Raw genomic sequence first — 20,317 nt, 5'->3', positions numbered from 1 at the left:
TGGAGTTGTAAGATTGTCTTCAAGTATTTGTTCTCATCAATGGTGACTTGAAAACAAGAATACTAGTCGATCCATCGGACGTTGAAACAGAACTTTTAAGTTAAAAAAACCCTATTTTAGTACGAAATGATTATTAAATCGTATTTTTTTCTTATATTTCAGATTTATATTGAATTATATGTTGAATTGATGACGAATATATGTGAAACTATATCACATAAAACAACTCTAGTTAGATATTATGTTTTTATGATTTTGGACTACTTGTCAAAATAGGATATTTCGTTTGAGATGTCGAAACTTGATGACGTAAAGATCTTGATTGTCGATCAATCATCATACCGTTATCACAATATATACTAACGTTCTTTTGTATTATTATATACACTACCTTTTTTTTTTTTTGGTAGATTACTATCCTTGATCAAATAACTATATCGCAGTTAACTTTTTAATAATTTTTTGTTATCCACTTGTACTACTCTAATAGGTAAATGTATGTATATTTATCGACTAACTTGGTTATTATTACTGTATTATTCAAAGAAAGAGCACACACATAGGTTAAATAAAAAATTGCCATCGAGAATATTAATTATTACATCATCCTAAAAGGGCAAAATAGTGATTTCACGTATTACCACCACCAGACTGAGTCGTAGCTAGTTATTTCTTTCACCAGCTTCTCCAGAGATTGCATCTTCTGCAGAACCATTTCTCACTATGCAACCACATTTCCTTCTTCCTCGTGCTTTCTTTCTTCGAAGACCCGACTGCCCGCACACGAATACACCAATAGGTGCCCACATATACGTACACATTTGGATCTTGTGAATTTACTCTTGGGTTGAATCGCTCGCCGTTCAAGAATCAGTTTGTGTGCCTGTTTTTTTTTCCCTTTTGTATTTGAATTGTAACTGGTTCTTTCCCAGAACCAGTCGTGTCGTTTTGAATACCTTTATCGGTCGGTGGTATGGCGTCTATGGCTCCGTCGAAATCCCAGCCGCTGCATGATTTCAATCCGGCGTCATTTAAATGGAGTGAAGACGGAAACTCAAGCGGGCACCCACAGCGCCGCCGCTCTGTTAAATCACCGCTGCGGAGACGTGATCCGTCTTCTCTCTCCCCGCTCCGTCAGTCGCCGTTGCGGGAAGTCGTTACTGCACCGTCCCAGCATCTGAAGTCTCCGTTGCGTGATTCTGTGTCGCCGTCACTGCTCGAGTCTCAGGATAACTTGCGCAAACAGTCTCCGATCCGCGCAAGAACGTCATGTAAACAGTCTCCTGAACGCGAAAGGATGAAACATTCGCCGATGGGTAGTGATGCGGTCAAAAAATCGCCGGTTCAGGGTGACTCCGTGAAGCAATTTCCGAAGCGTGAGTTTTCTTCGGAGTCCGAGACTTTAGAGAGGAATAAAGGTGGTTTGATTGAGTACAGAAGGAATCGTTCGAGGAATTCTGCCTGTGAAAGTGTGAAGTATGGGATTTTCTCATCGAGTTCTGAGCACACTGTTCAGAAATCAGAGAAGAGACAGAAGGTGACAGATGTTGATGCGGCTGGAATTAAAAAATCAAAATTCTTGATAAAAATTCACCGAAAGAGCAAATCTGAAGAGGGCATGATACTGGAAGTCCCTAGGAAGATCGACGCTAATGATAAAGGTGATGAGACTGATGGGGTGAAAGAAGAGATGAAAACGGATACTCATATAAAGGAAGAAAATAAGATGAGAACTTTGAGGCCGCGCAAGCCTCTCAGCAAGTGCCTCAATGTGAATTCAGCAGGAGCAAAAATCAGTACTTCGGTCATGTCTGATAAAAATAAACATCAGTCACCCTTGAGGAGTGAGGCCAATAGATCCATGGAAATTGAGGGGAATAACAATGGTGGTGGTGGTGGTGGTGAGAAGAAAGTGAAAAAAAAGCTGAGCGTTTCGATTGCATTGTCCAAGACGGAGATAGAGGTGGACATTTTCTCTATGACTGGATCAAAGCCCAGGAGAAAGCCTAAGAAGAGGGCTAAGAACATACAGAAACAAGTGGATGTAAGTAAAGATTTGATATTTGATATTGTTTTGAATATTATATTTGATTTATGCAAGTTTGGACTGCCAGGTTTCCATAGTAAGCTATTTTCTTATGTAATGTTTGTGATTGCAGTATGTGTTTCCTGGAATGTGGCTAATATCCATAACTCCGGATTCATACAAGGTGTCGGAGAATTGTCTGAAGGTGTACTAGTTATCTACTTAATTTGGTTCTATTGCAGTATCCTTGTGTTAATTTGATCTGTTATTCCTGATACAGGGTTAGATGCATTCGATGGACATATAATTGAGCCTCCAAATGCAAGTGGAAGTTTATAAGGTGCTTGGGATCCCATTTTAGATTGCATTTGAGGCGTAATCGTGGATGCTATGATAGTTTTCCTCCTAAATTATGAATTTTTAATATTACAGACTTTCAGTTTAATGATAATTTTATCTCGATGCTTTTTATGGGTTAGTTTGTTCAGTGTACCGACTTTTGTTTGGGAACTTATTGTGAATCTGAATAGTTGGGAGTTGCCTTTCTGGCTTTTAATTCTTATTCTCCTGCATGTGCTATCATTATATTTTTTTAGGTGTGAATAACTCATTATATTTTTTTTGGTGTGAATAACTCATGCAATTGTTATTGACGACCATTCCTCCCATGAAAAAGTCAATTGACATGAAGAAACTCGATTTTGTGATAAAACTGTATAGCTTTTTGGATTCCGAGGCAGAACCAAAATTGTGTGAAGTGATTTGAGTAAAACAATAGTGCCTCTCAATCCACATTTAAAAGTTGGAAATGCTAGGAAAAACAGCATTACCCGGAGAAGATCTGCCTGCAAAACCCTTTTCTCCAATACCACTATCTCAAATATATTGATGGAGGGATGTAGAAGAGAAACACCAATATCTCATTTTTTTTTCTGAAAAAATTTTTTGGTAGTTATGAATCCATGTCAAGGTAAATTCTTTTTGCTTTCACATTTAAACTTTAGTTTGAAAGTTGGAAGGGAAAAGAAGGGAAGATAAAAGCAAAAAAAGAAAAAAACAGAAGAAATTAAGAGAAATAATGATTTTTTTTTATTTGGGAGTTGAAGAAAGAAAAGAAAGGAAATAAATTTCTTTTGTTTAGAAGGAAGTGGGAGGAAAATACTAAAAAATATTTGGCTCAAAAAAAAATTCCCTCCAATGTGTGTTCTCCTCCATTTCCTCCCATTTTTGGAAGGAAAATATTTTGGTTGTGGAGGAGAAAGATTTCCTCTCCCTCTACTTTCTTTTCTGTTACTTAAAAAACTATCAAAACAAAACTTTTTTTCAAATTTTCTTTTCACTCCATGCTCCAAAACGGAGCCTTTTTACGGTATATCTTTTAGATGCTTCAATTTTGAATCTACTATTGTAGAGTGGCAATATTCAATTTTTTCCACTTCTATGTCATCATTTATGAGCTTAACATGACATTGTCACTACTATGTAAACCTCTGGTATGGAAGAGACAAATCGGTTAAATTACTTAAATTTCTGTAATCAGCAACAGTCCAACTAATTTAAGAATTTTCTAGTGTATGGTGTTACAAGGAGGTTAAATCACCTAACCTTTCCTAAACAAAGTTGACAGCCTTCCTCTTAAATTGTGTATGGAAGGTGAGTAAGGATGATGGAAGAAACATTAAATGTTCGTCCTTGGTGGCAATTACAGGGTTTTGATATTTGATGTGATCGATTATGATGAACCATGTTTAGTAAGTAAAATTAGTGCTAGATTACACCAATTCTACGCAAAATAATTTAAAATTTCTACCTGGCATAGAATGCATTCTCAAAATTTCATGTAGAAAAATTCAGAAACTTAATTAATTTAGTAGAAGTGTACTAGTAGTCAAGAACTCAAGGAACTGCGAAGGGCAATAACTATGGAAATTGAGTGTTGGTGGGAAAACAGCCAAAACTATGCTGGTAGGGTTTTGCACACAGCCAAAACTATGCTGTTAGGGTTTTGCACATTTTATTTCAATATCAAATAAATCCAAAATCTTATTTCATGAAGGCCAAATTTCATTAATTTGTTATGACATCAGTCAACCTTGCTCTTTCCCAGCATCTATATAGATTGCAATATATGTTCCAAAATTGATGCATGGGCACTTGTATTCAGCAACCTGAATGTCGACATATATAAGCAGTCATTTATATTCATTGTTTGTATCTTTGTACATACATAGATTGGTGCATGCACATATAAGGCATCAAAATGTGTACTAATATATGCATGATAACTAGAAATCTATGGCATCTGTGCTGCTGTGGATAGTATCTTCTACACCTCAATGTACATGCAATATAGCAGATTTGTAAATTTGTATACATGCATTTTGCAGTTTGTATAGCCAAAAATATATAACCCAATTGGTATGATTAAATTGAAATCTATACGTGTATATATGCATGTGTGTGTGCGCATTTGAAAGTGCACGAATTTTGCACAGACACCCCACATCCTGCTCTTGCACAGACAGTGCACAGTTAATTCCATGTAGGTGTATGGTCACGTTTTAGTAAGGCTCCAAATATATGATGTTATAAGCACTATTTTGCGTCCTTGGTGTGAGTTTGACATTGGATAGTTTCACTCTGATGATACAGTGTCTTCTTCTGAAGATATTAACTCAATCAAACAAGGGAGTAACAGCAGAATATCATCGCCGGGATCATCTAAATCTAACTCGCTCTTTATAAAAAGATTAGAAGAAGAATGAATCAGAAAAGCAATCATTAAAAGCTGCTGGGGTGAAAGACAAGCAACCAAAGCCCTGGGAAAATGGTAAGTGAGAAGAAGAAAGAAGGGGATTTTCCCGAGCTACGTAACTTCTCTCTTGAGCTTAGGCAACAAGAAATCTCTGAAGTCATACATGAGATGACTGGAAAATGCCTTCAAGGACGGTAAAGAGGCGGGCAAAGAATGTTCAGAAACAGATTGAGATAGAATGTGATTCTAAAATGATTTTTATTATTTGTTCTACATATATCATTTCTATTTGATATCTAGATTTTGTTCTTTTAGATATTTTTCCCTGGTGGTAGTTTAGGAGCGATAACTGTCAGCAGATATATAGTCTTTGAAAACTCATGGAAGGTATCGTTTTCCTGCTTTCTTTCGGCATTTACGATCATTTTGCCACACTTGTGAGAAGGAGAAGGAAATTTTGCATTAGATGAAAGTCATGTCATAATTGTGCTTCTTGCAGGGAAAATAAATATCACTGCGGATAGTTTCTTCAATATTTCTCTGGATATCTGGACGTTATAGGTCAATGCTGCTATTTCACATGTCCATTGAAAGGTATGACACTGGAGAACGAAATAGATTGCTGTGTGATCCTTTATCTGTCAGTTTACTAGTGACCAGTTCAAAAATAAAAAAAATTATCTTTTTTAAGTGTTACTTTTAAGTATTAACCGTTGTACATGTGGATGCAAGTCATCTCAAAAAATTGAAGCAAAATGGAAATCATTCTTCTTCTTCATCAATCTACGTGATCACCTATGTGTGGATTGCAAATGGAAGTAGACATTAGCATAAATCAGTGCAGATGTTTGTGCTGTGGAAAATGGGCCTCGTGTAACACATAACCTATTATACACTTTACACTTTCACTTAACATTTTATGTAATTAAAAAACTCTGTTTAATTTTGTTAATTGGAATATCTGTCCATCTTCCAGCACATTGTCTTTTAATTTGTAGTCTTGTTTACATTTTGATTTCTCTGTGTTAGTTATCATCAATTTCAGTCATGGAACTATTATGAGACAATTCATATTGGTCCTTCTTGTCAAAACATTCTAATTTCTTGGCTAAAATTTCCCAATTTGGGCCTTGAACGAGTAAAATTGATCATCAAAAAATAATTATGAGAATGAGACAAACTGAAATATAGTTTCATTGTACTGTAAACTTTAGTATGAGATGTTTAGTATATATAAATAAAATCATAAAAATAAGCTGATATCCTTTCTAAATCATTTCTGGTTCCAGTTCTTCAATTTCCAGTTTCATGCATGATCATTTATCCATATTTATGGTATTTGACCTGCCTGCAGGGTGTCTCTGTGATTCATGGAAGTATCCTTCAACAAGGATTGAATGTGCAGATCAGAGAACTTTGAACATGGGTGTTTTTTTCCCTAGATCAGATAGATTGTATCAAAGGACACTAAAGGATCTTGGACAATACTAGGTAAATTTGAAGTCGGGACGATCTATGTATGGAACTTTACTCATGTTTCTTTTACAAGTTACAAACAATCAGATTTCAACAAAGAACTACACTTTATCCTTGGCTAAACACTAGTCCCATGAATGCCTCCAATGACGATTTTGTTTTCACTAAGGTTTGAATCCTGACATCCATGCGACGTTCATGTCGCTACCACGCACACATGGACGTATACATCCATCTTAACAGGAACTTTAAATTTCATGAACATACTAGCCTATAATGTTACTCAAGAACCGAGGCATTCATTATATTTTCGTGCGAAGAACAGTATTATGAACAATGGATCATATTACGTCTCCAGCGTTGCGTATAAAAAATGTAATACCAAAGAAATATCATGATTCTTGTCAAGTTAAATCGCAACATGTCAAAGATATAATGAGTTGCGTTAATATATTTTAAGTGGCAACAATACTATAATTAAATATACTATGTTCCACCTCCTCATTTGTCAATAAATAAAATTCTGTCGTGGGGATATAGACAAATATGTAAAACTTTATGTACGTGAATTGATGATATTTCTCGATGTCATGAGATCGATATTCTCATGTAAAACATATTTCTTACTGAAATATTTTGAAAGATATTTTTGGAGATTAACGTTATCATCTTCCTCCAATCTACGTCTACTCGACTCATATCTCTGGATTTACCGAAGATCGATAGACCTTCTAAGAAAAAATAAGTAAAATTTTCGAACAAAATAAAATAAAAAGAATATATATAATAATAATATAACAAAAATACATGCAACATCAAGAATATATTAACTTTCAGACCTTCTCCTCCTCTGTAGCCCCGTTCTCTCTCTAAACTCTTGGTTTCTCTCCACAGTTGCAAATCCTTCTCCTTGAAGCTTTAGTTAACAAAGACCCTAGTCCCAGCACATATACTTTCGCAGTACGATACATATATACGCAGGCGTTTTCGGTTGTGTCATTCAGTCTTGCAATGAAATTACGCCGCCGATCACGCTTCAGATAGGCTCCTTCTCCGTAAATAGCGTGCTTTTTTCTGGGGTTTTGATTCAACCAACGGTGTCGTTGATATGGCCTCTACAGTTCCAGCGAAGTCCCAGCCGCTGCATAATTTCAATCTGCCTCATCTTAAGTGGAACAAGGACGGGCACTCCAATGGCCACCACCAGCGCCGCCGATCCGTCAAATCGCCGTTAAGGAGGCCTAATCCATCTACCGTGTCTCCGCTCCGTCAATCGCCGTTGCGAGATTCTGCGTCGCCGTTGGCGTTTGAGTCTACGGATAATTTGGTGAAACAGTCTAAGATTGGCGGCGGAGAAATGTCTAACCAGTCTTCTGAAGGCGAATGGATGAAACACTCGCTGAGGGGTAGTGACTCGGTCAAAAAGTTACAGATCCGTGGTGACTCTGTGAGGCAATCTTCGAAGCGTGGGCTTGCTTCTGAATCGGAGGCTTTAGGGAGGAGTAAGGGTTGTTTGATTGAGTATAAGAGGAACCATTCGAGGAATCCTTCGCGTGTAAGTATAAAGAATGGAGCTTATGCATCAAATTCTGAACGAGCCGAGGAGAAACCAGGAAAGAAGCAGAAAGTGGCAGAAGAAGAATCAGCTGCAGTCAATATATCAAAAATTTTGATAAAAATTCCTCCCAGTAACAAATCTGAAGAAGACAGTACACTAGAAGAACTGATGAAGCTCGACATTAATGATGACAGGGATGAGACTGGCGTGGTGGAAGAGGAGGGAAAGACGAACAACAATAACGACGAAGAAACAAAGATTTGGAATTTGAGGCCGCGGAAGCCGATCAACAAGTGCGTTAATACGAATAGAGATGGAGCAAGAGTTATCGCAGCGGTGCTGTCTGATAAGAATAAAGTTCATTCTCCCTCGAGGAATCTGACCAATAGATCAGGGGAAATTGAAGGAAATAGCGGCGGAGGTGGAGGGGGCGAGAAGAAAGTGAAGAAAAAACTCAGTGTTTTGATTGCCTTAACGAAGGAGGAGATCGAGGAGGATATTTTCTCTATGACTGGATCAAAGCCAGCTAGGAGGCCTAAGAAGAGAGCCAAGAACATACAGAAACAAGTGGATGTAAGAAAATCTCAGTACAATTGTATTTGAATTTGATCATATTGTTTTGGATGGAACTGTTAGTTTTTCGTATGGTCTTTTTATGCCAGTTCTCTATTCTAACACAATTTTTTGATATAATGTTTGTGATTGCAGTTTGTATTTCCTGGAATGTGGTTGGTATCTATAACACCGGATTCGTACAAGGTGTCAGAGAATTATCTTAAGGTATAGTTTCAATCTATTCAGTTTGGTTTCGTGATTCGATCCTTATGTTAGTTTTTTACTGTGTTCTTATAGAAATGGTTGTGTTTTGTACAGGGTTAGATACCATCAATGGATATATGATTGTGCCCTCATACGCTATCCTGGAAGTATTTAGGTGCTTGGCATTCCATTTTTTGTGGCTGTCTTTTGGAATGTAAATATGGATTCTAAACTAATTTCTCTTGAATTATGGGTTCAGAACAATACTTAGTTGGTGCTAGCGACGCCTATTCGACATGAGTTAGTTTTTATGCTTTTACCAATTATTCTTCTTTTGGATCTTTTTTGGCCGAGCTGATGGGTGACTTATTATCTGACTTTATATGTGAGAAATATGTATTACATTTGTCACCGCACTGACTTTCAATGTTGTGCAATCAGATTTGGCTAATACTGAGAAGTGTGAGAACAATGATGTTACTGTGGCGGAGTAAGAGGGGGCCAGTAGGTCCATCATCTCTAGTTCCTACTAAATTTTTCTGTTGAATTATATAATTTTATGTCTTAGATATACAGATAAATATGGTGTTTAATCCCCTGAATTTTCTTTAGTTTTAGTTTCTCCCTCTTTGGCTCTTTGCTGTTCTTGCTCTGCTCTGCTGCTGCTTGTTTATCCAAATTTAAAGATAGGTAATTTCAGGGAAAACAACATGACCTAGAAACTGGCATCAGGCATGTGTTTGAAGCAATATTTTCTCTGATAACCAGTAGCCGCATGTATAGAGAAAGAGTGGATAAGAGATGAACACCCCGATACATGTTTTTCGGTTGTTTGTTTGATATGTGATAGTTTTGATGATATGTTTGAGATTTATGTATTTATTATGAGCATATTAATATTGGTTTGAACTGCTTTTGAGATAATGAGCGAATAATCAACAAAATGTCCTGGAATATGATCTTTTGCATCCTTACTCTTACTTTGTGCTGAGCGAAAAATGAATGAACTCATGCACAAATGTTTCTTTTGTTCGATGTTGCTTTTGCGCCAAATAGATGATCTAGAAGATCGGAAGAGTGGTTGTACGAGTTAGTGGAAGCAAGCTGATATTTGAAAGTTGTCTTTAGATTTGAACGCCTTCCTTGTCTAATACGTTGAAGATTTTTAAAAAGCTTATATGTTTACGGTTGGTTTATGACACCTCTTGTTTGCAATATATAGACGCTTTTTAGTGAATGTAGAACCAGAGCTTTGCACTAAAAGTTAGTGCAAAGGTGATGATGACACATAACACATTTGACTCCATTTTTTAAGTACAAGAGCCTACCGTGGTGTCGTATCTCTAAGCTTCTTGAATCTGATCTGACAATTCCACGCATTTCGTTGCCCGTTTCTGCTTTGAGAAACATTAAATCCAAAGCATTTGGTTGGGTTTTAGGCTTTGATTCTTTTTTATTATTTACTTGTTTATTTTCAACATAGGATGTGAAGTTAACATCGTATTGGTTTGCTTCTTGACGTTAAAAGGAGAAGATGAACCATCTAAGTTTTTGGTCCAAAATTTTCATTAAATGATATTGAAATTTGTATGCTTTCTTTTCGAGATTGGCTGCTATAGATTATCGGCTGATGGCTCTATTATTTTGTAAATTTAATTCGGTATTTCCATTGATTATGATATTCTGGTGTCTCTTTCTGTTTAATATAATAATTAGAAAATTGTAAATACGGAATAAAAACAATTTAGAGAGCGAGATGTGTATATCCTTATATGAAATATGTGCATTGGCAAAAAACAAAGTCGGTGCAAGATTGATGCAATGGGGTGAATAGAATAGAATAAATGGCACCCCACACGATGTGTGAGCATGGTGACACACTAACGGGACGTTGACAGGGGCGTCATCTTTATTTCTTTCGAAGATTTTCCGACTGTTAACCAAACAACATGAGGTTAGACCTACAAATGTGGTGTATCATCAATTTTGGTGTATCACGTCACTTTTCAATTTCTTTTTTATTATGTCATTAATTTTTATAATTATGATTTATTTTTATTTTAGTATAAATCAGATGAATTATTAAAATATGATATTATTGTCAATTAATGTATCCAAATTCAACATAGTACACGAAAATAGTTCAAGACTTCCTCCCTTGGGGTTCCAAGTTATTTAATACTTATTTTACAACATGAATTTTGTTGCTATTATTTTCGAAGGCCACCCTCGAATATGATTTGGAACTATCAGCTGAATCTCAATTTTTTAACAAGATTTATCAATTTTCTCTCTTGTTATGGGTTACAATTATCAGAAAATAATGTTCCCGTTCAAAATAAATTAAAAAACCAGACCATGGGGTGGATCAAAATTTTAATATGAGGGTCCTAACGATTGGGATATACACGTACCAAGTTGTTTTCGAGCTGCTTGAAGCTCCACTCGTTAAAAAAAACTTGTTTGAGTTTGTTTAGCGAGCTCGAAAATGAACATGTTTAATGAGCTGAGCTCGAGTTAGACCTGTTAAACATGATAAACGAGCTATTAACTAACCGAGTTCCAACTCCTTTTATTAAACTAAAATTATTAAAAAATTTAAAAATACATGACTAATTTTGTAAAAAAAAAAAAAAACAAACATAAAACAATAAAACTATAAATTTTTCGAATAAATAGTTGGAGCTTATGGCTATTATTTCCTATTTGGTTTAATGTTTGTTACGTTGTAGGTAGAAGACATGAAGGTGGTGGGTGCAAATATAAGGACCGGGCTGGAGAAGGCAAAGAGTAAACGATGATACAAATACATTTTTGTTTGTCAAGTTATTTATATGATAAGACTACCAAGTCATGTTCCTTTCATTTATTTATTTTTTTATTAATGCTTTTGTTGCACCAGGAAATTATCATAATTAAATCTCAAACACACTCATTTCCCAGTAAAATCCAGAAGAAGTTCAGCTTACGCACTACAACAATTGCAAGTTTGCAGCTTAAAAGAAACCTTCACATGTTTTCAACTGGACAACAACTCCTGTTAAGCAGGTTCAACTGAACATGAGTCCAAAATTTCAACAAAAACCCACAATTTCATTGTTAATAAAACATCTGTGATGGGTTTTTGCTGGTGATAACGACATCTACGAATCGTCTTCAGCTTCACGTTTTCTCACGCTGGAACGTAAGACTCGAGCATTAGTTGAGCCGGTGAAGGCGATGTGACTTCAACGATTAGGTACATGAACTTCCACTGCTTGTCCACCTTGTCTTTAAACATCTCTGTGTACACTTTGCCAGCTCCATGTGGACCACGAATGTGGAAATTAACCTTCAACAACAAATGTGAGCCTTGAAATGTTTCTCTCAAAGGTTTCAGCTGCTTAATGAATTTGCACATAAAATACAGAGAGCGATTTTGAATCCGCCAAAATCATCACACCCTGGGCTCATGATCATGGATGGATCCCAGATTTATATGAGAGAGAGAGCATGGAGTAATTTACTACATTCGGGGACAAATATCACCATCACAAACGAATGTGGGAATGGAGATTTAAAAAAAATATAAGTTACCACTCACCACAATATGTTCAACGCCATCTTCATCAGTCCATTTGTTATTGGGTATACGTTGTCGGGCAGCACGATTCCTACTTTCCGAACCATAACCTGTAACTGGGGATCCAATTCTAACCCTGACCTGTTGAATAATAGGGAATATGAATCATTTTCAGCAGCCAAGGTAGAAACTCAACTAGTATTTAATTTGTTTATAATTAAGGCTTCTCATTTTAACAATTTCCCCCCTCCAATTTGATTTCTAGACACTCAAAATGTCTTACACATAGCTGTGTATTAACCACTATTTTGCATAGACGGTTAGTTTCTAAATTGAAGAAGCAAATATATTTTCATTAATGCACTCATGCTCAACAACAGAAAGAACGATATTTCATGAAATAATCTTGGTGGATGCTTACTTGGCTGTCATTCTGAATCCGTTCAAGAGCCTTCCCAAATATTTTGTACCTACAAAGCATCAAAGAATATCGATTAAACATTGGATATAGAAATCTCATGGGTTCATGCAGATAAATAGTTAGACTGGAAAACAAATAGAAACGGATAGACAAATGCAGCTCACTCTTTTGGTTCAAATATCAGTTCCTTGAAAACACCATAAGCTGCAGCCCCAGCGATGCCAAGCCCTGCAAGAATGATAAGACTGTATGAAGCTCCTTCTGTAAATGTCACCGGCTTCTCTGGGATATTATATGTTGGAGCATCAAAGGGATCCTCGATGGTGGATACATTTTTTTGAGTCTGTCAAAATGCGAATGGATTCAAAAGGTAAGTATGAGGATTTTTTATGCAGTAAGCCACAAGTACACCAAATTATTTAATAAATTAATAATCATTCTATTGAATTTTGAATAGTAGAAACATAATTGAAGAGTTAACACATTACAACACATAATTTACGTGATCCGACATGACCTACATCTATACCAAGAGGGTAGAAATCTCTCTTAATTTAGAATACAAATATCACCATCACTTCACTACCTAAATAACAATTAAATCACATCAAACATATATTATACAGATATGGTTGTAAAGCATATACTTATTTTTTAAAATATAAACATAAGAATGAATGCAACTTGATAAGGAACTTCATAATTGTAATCACTTTTGGCATGTAGTGTGAATCATCTTGTTGACGAAACGACATTAATTAGCAAAGTCTCACATGACAAGATTAACCAATAATGGCAATTGATCAGAGGAATCTCCGATAATCACTTGTCAAATAACAATTAAAAAAAAGTAGCTGTAAACTAAAACGTAAAGTCTAGCTAAAAATGTGACTCTAGTATGTTGAAACCAATAAGAATCATGGAGCAGTTTCTAGAATATAGTGAACCCAATGAATAAACATCATGTAGAAATTCTTAACTAAAGGGAGAACCTCAGATTCTTTTTTCCCAGTAGACTCTGTAGCTCCGGAAGAAAGGCATCTAACAAGACAAGAAGTTCTCATATTTTCTCTATTGCTCATGGCACATTGAAATGAGGACTGATAGATCATAGCATGTAGCCTGGTCCTGTGATCTTTGCGTTGGATACATTGATCTGTCAATGAATATCAATTATTTATAGTTAATAGAAAGTCTACTTAAGCTATAAATTTCTTAAAAAAAATCCCCCAAGTCTAAAAAAGTAAGTAAAAACGGAAAAATAAAGAACAAAATCTACTGTCTGCTGATTTAGACATGGATCACGAAATGTGTGCTCCCGATATTAGTAAACAGCCAATGAATGATCCTGCAGTCTATGAAAAATTATCTAGTTGACCTAATGAAATTATAGCAACTATCTAAAGATGAAAGTGACTGAATGGTTGATTTTATTATCATAAATTCCAAGCAAGGATGGAAAGTATCCCACAAAAAAAAGTGTTGAGCTATATATTTATTAGCTCAAATCAATAACTTGTAATCTTCTCATGTCAAGGCAAGGTATCCCAATTGTGTTGTCAATATCTTTTTCAGAGATTGGTCGGTAGGATGTCTCATCCTTTAAATGTATATTTTATATTTATTAATGAACCGGATATATGATTTAAAAAATATGTAAAGAGCTATATTGACATGGAGGAAGAATGAGGGCAGCACGTTAAAAGAATGAACGTAGTGTAGGTTAAACTTTCATCAATTATAGACAATCACTCGCACGTAGCAGGTCTATAACAGAAAATAAATTTAGCTGTAATGAATGCATACTAACCACCAACTCGACGGGTAACCTGCAAAATAAAAAAAAGAACAATATTATTAGTTGTAGTTAATGAGTGAAGAATTAACACAACAAAAGAATTCATAAACAAGATTTCCATGAGTATAAAATAAATATATGACCATGTGTGGCCATACATCAAAGCAAAGAAGTCTTCCCAGCAATAACGGCCATTAATTTGTTACCTTTAGCGGTGAAGACTACCTTTTACTAACAATCCATACGGTTGCTAGATCATCAAGACATGAAGATGTCATAAGGCGTAAATGTTCTCTCTTTTTGGAAGAAAAAAAGAATCAAAGTAGGCATCTAAGTTTATCACACAAGGCTAAATGTTAGTTATTGAATTTAAAGTCTCAGTTTTGTGTTATTTTATCATGAAAGATGATGTGTTGCAATGTCTTAAATAAATAACAATCGAATCATACAAGAACCATCCAGCAGCTTTTCTCTTCCTGCATAGCTTACTAAAACCTTCTGCCAAGGAGAGAAATAATCCTTAAGATAGCATACCATCATTGATTCTCTAGTTGTCTGCAACTTGAGTCGCAGCACTTTACCCGCATATCATTCTAAGCGATTGAAAGGAACATTGAACATCCAAAACAGACTCACATGTGGCATAAAAGTGGCAGCCAGTAAAATTGTGTTTATGCTCTCCCTATCAACCACTTGTCATGCCGGTTAATTATGCTTCTTGAAGTAACAATTTAGATAATTGTTTCTCCGTTCTCGGTTACAAAGCTAAAATATAATTTCTATCCTCGATTCCATATCCGACAATTCTGTTCCACAATTTTTCCGGTTCTATACCTTTTCTTTGCCTGTTATGAATTTTTGACTGATACAATCTATTCATACTTCAACCTTGACAAGGATGGAATTATCGAACAGAACTAGCCATTCCCATTCCGTTCCATCCATTCCCATGCATTCCAATTGGTTTACTACTGATGAGACAATTCCAAAAGGCAAATTCAACTAGACAAACACTGAATGCCACATTGTTTCAACTCTGGAGGAGTAATGATCAATTATAACACAACAAGATAGGCACAACACAAACAGCGCAGACCATTTCTTCACATGTACGAGCAATAAATCATAAGCTATAAATCTTAGCAAAAATAAAACTGAAAACAAGTATGATAAAAATCCAATCTTGGACATACCCTTTTGGAAAAATCACCGATTTCAGATCTTTCTGCGGCCAAAAATGAAAATTCAGCAAAGCCCACATTAGGTACGGACTTTGAAGGCGTGTGCTCCAGTCCAATGAATGGTGATCCAGCAATATTTGAACATTTATTCTTAATTGAAAACCCACTTCTTTTAAAGAGATTAATCATGGTGTATATGATTCGTAACGTCTTTTCGCCTTCCCTTTTTTCGCTGGTTTTTTGCAATGTCTGAAGCAGTTCGGCTCTTTGATTTCAAAAGAATGAGGAAATTATCATAGAGTAAGAAAAAGATTCAATCCAATAATAACTCGCATGATTACACGAAATTTTCTGGCAATTGCTTTTGCATTATTTTTACTGAATCGAATATCAAAAAGAAGAATTAGAAATCAGCAGGGAAGGAAAAGCACAAAGCAACGAAGAGAGGTGTTCGAGTTGAGCGCAGGAGCTGAGGCCTGAGGTTTTCGGTTGCAGGTCACGTGCAATGCACGTTACACGTGTAAATTTTGTTTTTGTTTTTGTTTTTGTTTTTATTTATATATAATGTTTTATTTTTATTTATTTTTTTTAAATATAATATTTTGTTTATATAACATATATTATAAGATTTATATAAATTATTATTAGATTTAACGAAAAAAATTTACAAGTTATATTTTTGATGAGTTATATTATGTAGTAGACTAGAGCCCCATCCTAGGTTCGAAGCTTTGCTGATAGCGGTGTGCCACGCACTTGCCGCCCGTCCAGTAACAACAATTCATTAATATTTTTCACTTTTTCTTGATTAAATTTTAGGTTTAAACATTGATACTACAATTATTCATCATAACCCTGGTAAAGGTATGTTTTTTTTGGGTAATTAATTTGGCTTTGGATATTTTCAGCATTTCTGAATCTTGATTTCATTATAAATCTCTCACCTACATGTTGATCTGATTTTCATAGTTCTGAGGAATGTTTGGTAAAGGGTTAAAGGGAAAAACTCTGCATGATTTGCGCACTAGAAGTTGAAAAAAAAATCCGTTGCAGCAAACGATGTGTGTGTTTTTCTTTGTTTTTTTTTCATAGGCTATTATTGTAATTAGGCCTTGAAGAAAACAAAATGGCAGTTGATGCTAATCACATCAGAGTGCAATCGTTTGTACAAGATGGTGAAGTGGTAGTGCCACCGCAATATATCCAGCCGCACGACACCAGGCCGAATAAAAATCTTGAAAAAAGAAGTGATCAGCATGGTCCAACTGCGCCCGTGATAGATCTTACCAATGTTAATTCTGTCCATGAAGAACTGGGAAAAGCCTGCGGGCAATGGGGTGCCTTTCAAGTGATCAATCATGGGGTTCCACTTGAATTGCTGGATGGAATGATGAGGGTGGGCCGTTGTTTTTTTGAGGATTGTACTATGGATCAAAAGCTCGGTTATGCATGCGACACCAAGTCCCCTGCTTCTGAGGGCTATGGCAGCCGAATGCTAGTTTCATCGAATGATACAGTTTTGGATTGGAGGGATTATTTTGATCACCATACTTTACCCCTATCCCGCCGCAATCCATCTAAGTGGCCACATTTTCCATCTGATTACAGGTGAACTCTCTCTCTCTCTATCGCATTAAGGTTGCCTATGAGTTAATAACCCCGATTTCTTTCTTAGTTATGCGAAATGACCAAGTGTAAGATCATGTACAGAAAAACAGTATCTGATTACAGTGAGCAAATGCACATTCTAGCTCAAAAACTACTCAGTTTGATCGCTGAAAGCCTAGGCTTACCATCTTCATCAATTAAAGATGGTATTGGTGAATTCTATCAAAACATCACTGTTAGCTACTACCCTCCTTGTCCACAACCCGAGCTTACTCTTGGATTACAATCACATTCTGATATCGGTGCCATCACACTTATCATTCAAGATGACATTGGCGGCCTTGAGGTCTTGAAAGATGGAGAATGGATACCCATCAATCCATTACCGCATGCTATTATAGTTATTTTGTCTGACCAAACTGAGGTAATCTTCATTGTCATTGCTTTTATCTCAAAAGTCTGTGAGCATCTGCTATCAGTAAGTTCATATGTTTTTCATTATGACCTGCAATTTTTTTTTAAATCTCGAATGTAGAATATGCGGTTAATCGGATTGTATACATGTGGTGTTTGAGAGAAGTTTAATTGCTCGAATGAAATTAGTCGGGTGCCAAGTGATATAATAGCATATAGTTTTGAATTGTAATATCATGGATGTTCGGCCACTGTAACACCCATTACATTTGTGCTATACTGTTGTCCCATGACCACTTTATATCACTTTTCCTTGAACGCAAGCATAAAACTGGAGAACATGAATGTATATGATCTGTTTATGCATGTACGTATGCATATCCATATTCACTGATTGTGCGCATTCTGAAAGCATTTTAGGCTAGGTATATTAGGAAATGATTCAATTGATATTTGGGTTTTTCTTGTCTTATATCGTGCAAATTTTGGAGAGATTTTGTAAGTTTTTCAGTTAAAATGGTATAATATATATAGTAGTTGTATTTTTATCTGGAATCATCATCAGTACCTTGTATTTGATATCCACTTTCTTGTGTCTTTGTCTATCATATCTGTTGCATTAACGTATGACAAATGTGTGGGTGTGTAAACAATCATGTTCAAAGAAGTTGTAATTTCTGTCTATTTTATTTGAATTAGAACTGTCTTTTACTTTCAGATTATAACGAATGGAGAATATAAAAGTGCTGTCCATCGGGCTATAACGAATGTTAAAAAAGCACGTTTATCTGTTTCCTCATTTCACGACCCTGCAAAAACAAAGATCATGCGCCCAGCTTTTGAGCCGCCCAAGTATCATCAAGTGGTTTATGGAGATTATTATTCATCATGGTACACAAAAGGGCCGGAAGGAAAGCGAAATATCGATACACTTAGACTATAATGTGGATTTTCACTCAGCAGATACGGTATTTACCCATTTCATTATCTATTTCAAGTATTAGTAATACATGAGTTTTTCAATTCTATCTTCTTATCACATGTTCCACCGTTTGTGACAACTGATATTTGCAATGCTGTAGAATAAATGTGGAATCAATTGGAAAAGTTTTGTATTGTGAGAGCCATTGTCTTTTTCTGTTGTTCCTGTTCGTTTCTTTGGTTGCGTTTGATGCTGCATCCTTTGCTATATCACATGTCTTATCACCGAACACGTGACAAATCCACTCAGTTTATAAGACAAGTAGAGAATATATGAATGTGGCGTTATAGGTAATGACATACCTCAAAACATATGATATTATTGTGACTGGAAATCCGCCGTATGCACTTTGAACTTTCGCACATTTAATATGTGAATGTATCTTATAATAGAACATTTGATGAACATCGAAATGTGGCTTTAGATTTGACACAGAAGACTAGCAAAAGTAAAAGATTGGCTGTCACAAAAGACCACGTACCAAAAGATTTAAGATCTTTATCGACGAACCATTGTGCAAGTAAGTTGTACCTTTCTTCACATGCCGAGAAATGCTCATCTTTCCTATCAAGAAAACCAATATCGTATTTACTAAATTCCCTTGAATTAGCAATAAGAATGAGTTAATGTGTAAAATCATGATATGCTTCATCTTTGTTAGATTTTGAACTTTGAATATATGATGATTATATTCGAGATTTTTTCTTTATAACAAAAGATTTGTTTGTGTATTTTATATATATATATTTAGAAGACTTTATCTACAATGGGCTCGACTCGGATGACCGTGATATGAGCTCGGTTATCGGGGCCATTTTCTTTTGTGAAGTGATCCTTGAGGTGAGATCAATTAGACTTCCTTGATAAGTGTTGGGCCTTGTATCAGATACGGGCCAAGCTTTACAATGGGCTTTAGTCTTTGGGTTATTCGGGTACGGAACATGTCTTTATCGGGTCTGGTATCCGATGCATCATTATTTTTAAATTATATATACAATTAAGGGGACAAGTATGGACCCACTTGAACGTGAGCCATGTGTCTCATAATTATGCAGTTCAATAGGATATTCAGGTGGTTTAATTTTCGGACTCAATTGCTTCAATTTTCCGAAATATAATATGGGTTGATGGGATATTATATTAATTTTATTACCATTAATTAATAATAATGACATTGAATTTTGGTACTTTATTACCTTCCATTAGATTATTTTTAAATGTTACACTCTAAAAATGCCACCATTGATTTGGTTCATTTGATTTGTTTAACAATTTTTACATGGAATAAAAAAAATCTAACCAAATTAATTAGAAATATGTTTTAAATTTAATTATTGATGTATCAAATTTCTGGAACTGAATTGCTGAGATTTTGCAGCTGACCGGGGATTCCTCAATTAATGTGGCTCGATTTTAGCAAGCAATTTTCTTGTTTTTTTTTCCTTATTTTAATTAAAATGGTCAAGATATATATATATATATATATAGCAAGATGGGTCCAATATTTTTGGTGTATTTATTGTATTTTCTAGTGTCCACATGTTCACTAACTGAAATCTTGGGAAGGACAATTTCTTCGACGTCCCGTTTGACAAAAAAAAAAAAAAAAAAAAAAAACCTTAAATAGTTGCGAGGTGAGCACATTCGGAATTGTGTATGGTAGATTGTTTTAGACATTGTTTGATTTGTAAAATGAGATGTATAACACGAAGATAACAAATTGAAAGATACTGATAATAAAATGATATAGAGTTCAAAATATCATAGAACTCAAGTC

General features: G+C 35.4%; 4 protein-coding genes across 16 annotated transcripts; 3 read left to right on the top strand and 1 right to left on the bottom strand.

Annotated features, from left to right (window-relative positions):
• The first annotated feature begins 644 nt into the window (after positions 1 to 644).
• On the top strand, positions 645 to 6,370 carry LOC140988000 (uncharacterized). Of its 7 annotated transcripts, none has more exons than XR_012177253.1 (6): positions 645 to 2,044; positions 2,160 to 2,231; positions 4,679 to 5,021; positions 5,097 to 5,168; positions 5,281 to 5,375; positions 6,136 to 6,370. XR_012177253.1 is itself a non-coding variant. In XM_073456833.1 (3 exons), exons 1-3 carry the CDS (start codon positions 974 to 976, stop codon positions 2,310 to 2,312), a joined length of 1,149 nt encoding a protein of 382 aa, XP_073312934.1. In that variant the 5' UTR covers positions 646 to 973; the 3' UTR covers positions 2,313 to 2,591. The 7 variants fall into 7 exon arrangements, 1 of the variants encoding a protein (XP_073312934.1); XR_012177254.1 differs by having other exon boundaries at positions 5,082 to 5,168; XR_012177257.1 differs by adding an exon at positions 2,307 to 2,366 and having other exon boundaries at positions 646 to 2,044; positions 4,679 to 5,168.
• A 712-nt stretch (positions 6,371 to 7,082) lies between these two features.
• Positions 7,083 to 9,498, top strand: LOC140988556 (uncharacterized). Of its 2 annotated transcripts, XR_012177331.1 has the most exons (4): positions 7,083 to 8,388; positions 8,524 to 8,595; positions 8,689 to 8,749; positions 9,275 to 9,498. XR_012177331.1 is itself a non-coding variant. In XM_073457557.1 (3 exons), exons 1-3 carry the CDS (start codon positions 7,366 to 7,368, stop codon positions 8,692 to 8,694), a joined length of 1,101 nt encoding a protein of 366 aa, XP_073313658.1. In that variant the 5' UTR covers positions 7,083 to 7,365; the 3' UTR covers positions 8,695 to 8,913. The 2 variants fall into 2 exon arrangements, 1 of the variants encoding a protein (XP_073313658.1); XM_073457557.1 differs by lacking the exon at positions 9,275 to 9,498 and having other exon boundaries at positions 8,689 to 8,913.
• Positions 9,499 to 11,488: 1,990 nt separating this feature from the next.
• Positions 11,489 to 16,048, bottom strand: LOC140988971 (probable mitochondrial import inner membrane translocase subunit TIM21). The gene is made up of 7 exons (XM_073458100.1): positions 15,549 to 16,048; positions 14,368 to 14,386; positions 13,550 to 13,713; positions 12,722 to 12,900; positions 12,558 to 12,606; positions 12,158 to 12,277; positions 11,489 to 11,905 (listed from the first exon to the last, which is right to left on the bottom strand). The coding sequence occupies exons 1-7, from the start codon at positions 15,723 to 15,725 to the stop codon at positions 11,747 to 11,749; spliced, it is 867 nt and encodes a 288-aa protein (XP_073314201.1). The 5' UTR covers positions 15,726 to 16,048; the 3' UTR covers positions 11,489 to 11,746.
• Positions 16,049 to 16,229: 181 nt separating this feature from the next.
• On the top strand, positions 16,230 to 19,386 carry LOC140989053 (jasmonate-induced oxygenase 1). Of its 6 annotated transcripts, XR_012177413.1 has the most exons (6): positions 16,230 to 16,400; positions 16,646 to 17,144; positions 17,247 to 17,568; positions 18,277 to 18,526; positions 18,965 to 19,060; positions 19,370 to 19,386. XR_012177413.1 is itself a non-coding variant. In XM_073458223.1 (5 exons), exons 2-4 carry the CDS (start codon positions 16,663 to 16,665, stop codon positions 18,499 to 18,501), a joined length of 1,029 nt encoding a protein of 342 aa, XP_073314324.1. In that variant the 5' UTR covers positions 16,230 to 16,400; positions 16,646 to 16,662; the 3' UTR covers positions 18,502 to 18,526; positions 18,965 to 19,140. The 6 variants fall into 6 exon arrangements, 5 of the variants coding, with proteins under 5 accessions (XP_073314324.1, XP_073314325.1, XP_073314323.1 ...); XM_073458223.1 differs by lacking the exon at positions 19,370 to 19,386 and having other exon boundaries at positions 18,965 to 19,140; XM_073458224.1 differs by lacking the exons at positions 18,965 to 19,060; positions 19,370 to 19,386 and adding an exon at positions 18,641 to 18,700.
• Positions 19,387 to 20,317: the final 931 nt, after the last annotated feature.

The sequence above is a fragment of the Primulina huaijiensis genome, chromosome 11, assembly GCF_012295235.1.
Source record: "Primulina huaijiensis isolate GDHJ02 chromosome 11, ASM1229523v2, whole genome shotgun sequence".
NCBI lineage: Eukaryota > Viridiplantae > Streptophyta > Magnoliopsida > Lamiales > Gesneriaceae > Primulina > Primulina huaijiensis.
Note: the sequence above shows the minus strand (reverse complement) of the source record. Positions and strands in the feature narration are given on the sequence as shown.

What these genes read in the sequence shown, in the direction of transcription:
- LOC140988000 (XM_073456833.1), top strand. Translation starts at nt 974, where the DNA reads ATGGCGTCTATGGCTCCGTCGAAATCCCAGCCGCTGCATGATTTCAAT. An exon ending in ACATACAGAAACAAGTGGAT is followed by an intron (nt 2,045 to 2,159) that starts GTAAGTAAAGAT and finishes TTGTGATTGCAG; the next exon opens with TATGTGTTTCCTGGAATGTG.
- LOC140988556 (XM_073457557.1), top strand. Translation starts at nt 7,366, where the DNA reads ATGGCCTCTACAGTTCCAGCGAAGTCCCAGCCGCTGCATAATTTCAAT. An exon ending in ACATACAGAAACAAGTGGAT is followed by an intron (nt 8,389 to 8,523) that starts GTAAGAAAATCT and finishes TTGTGATTGCAG; the next exon opens with TTTGTATTTCCTGGAATGTG.
- LOC140988971 (XM_073458100.1), bottom strand. Translation starts at nt 15,725, where the DNA reads ATGATTAATCTCTTTAAAAGAAGTGGGTTTTCAATTAAGAATAAATGT. An exon ending in CTGGGAAAAAAGAATCTGAG is followed by an intron (nt 12,901 to 13,549) that starts GTTCTCCCTTTA and finishes GCATTTTGACAG; the next exon opens with ACTCAAAAAAATGTATCCAC. An exon ending in GGATTCAGAATGACAGCCAA is followed by an intron (nt 12,278 to 12,557) that starts GTAAGCATCCAC and finishes ATTATTCAACAG; the next exon opens with GTCAGGGTTAGAATTGGATC.
- LOC140989053 (XM_073458223.1), top strand. Translation starts at nt 16,663, where the DNA reads ATGGCAGTTGATGCTAATCACATCAGAGTGCAATCGTTTGTACAAGAT. An exon ending in CATTTTCCATCTGATTACAG is followed by an intron (nt 17,145 to 17,246) that starts GTGAACTCTCTC and finishes GATCATGTACAG; the next exon opens with AAAAACAGTATCTGATTACA. An exon ending in TTTTGTCTGACCAAACTGAG is followed by an intron (nt 17,569 to 18,276) that starts GTAATCTTCATT and finishes TTTTACTTTCAG; the next exon opens with ATTATAACGAATGGAGAATA.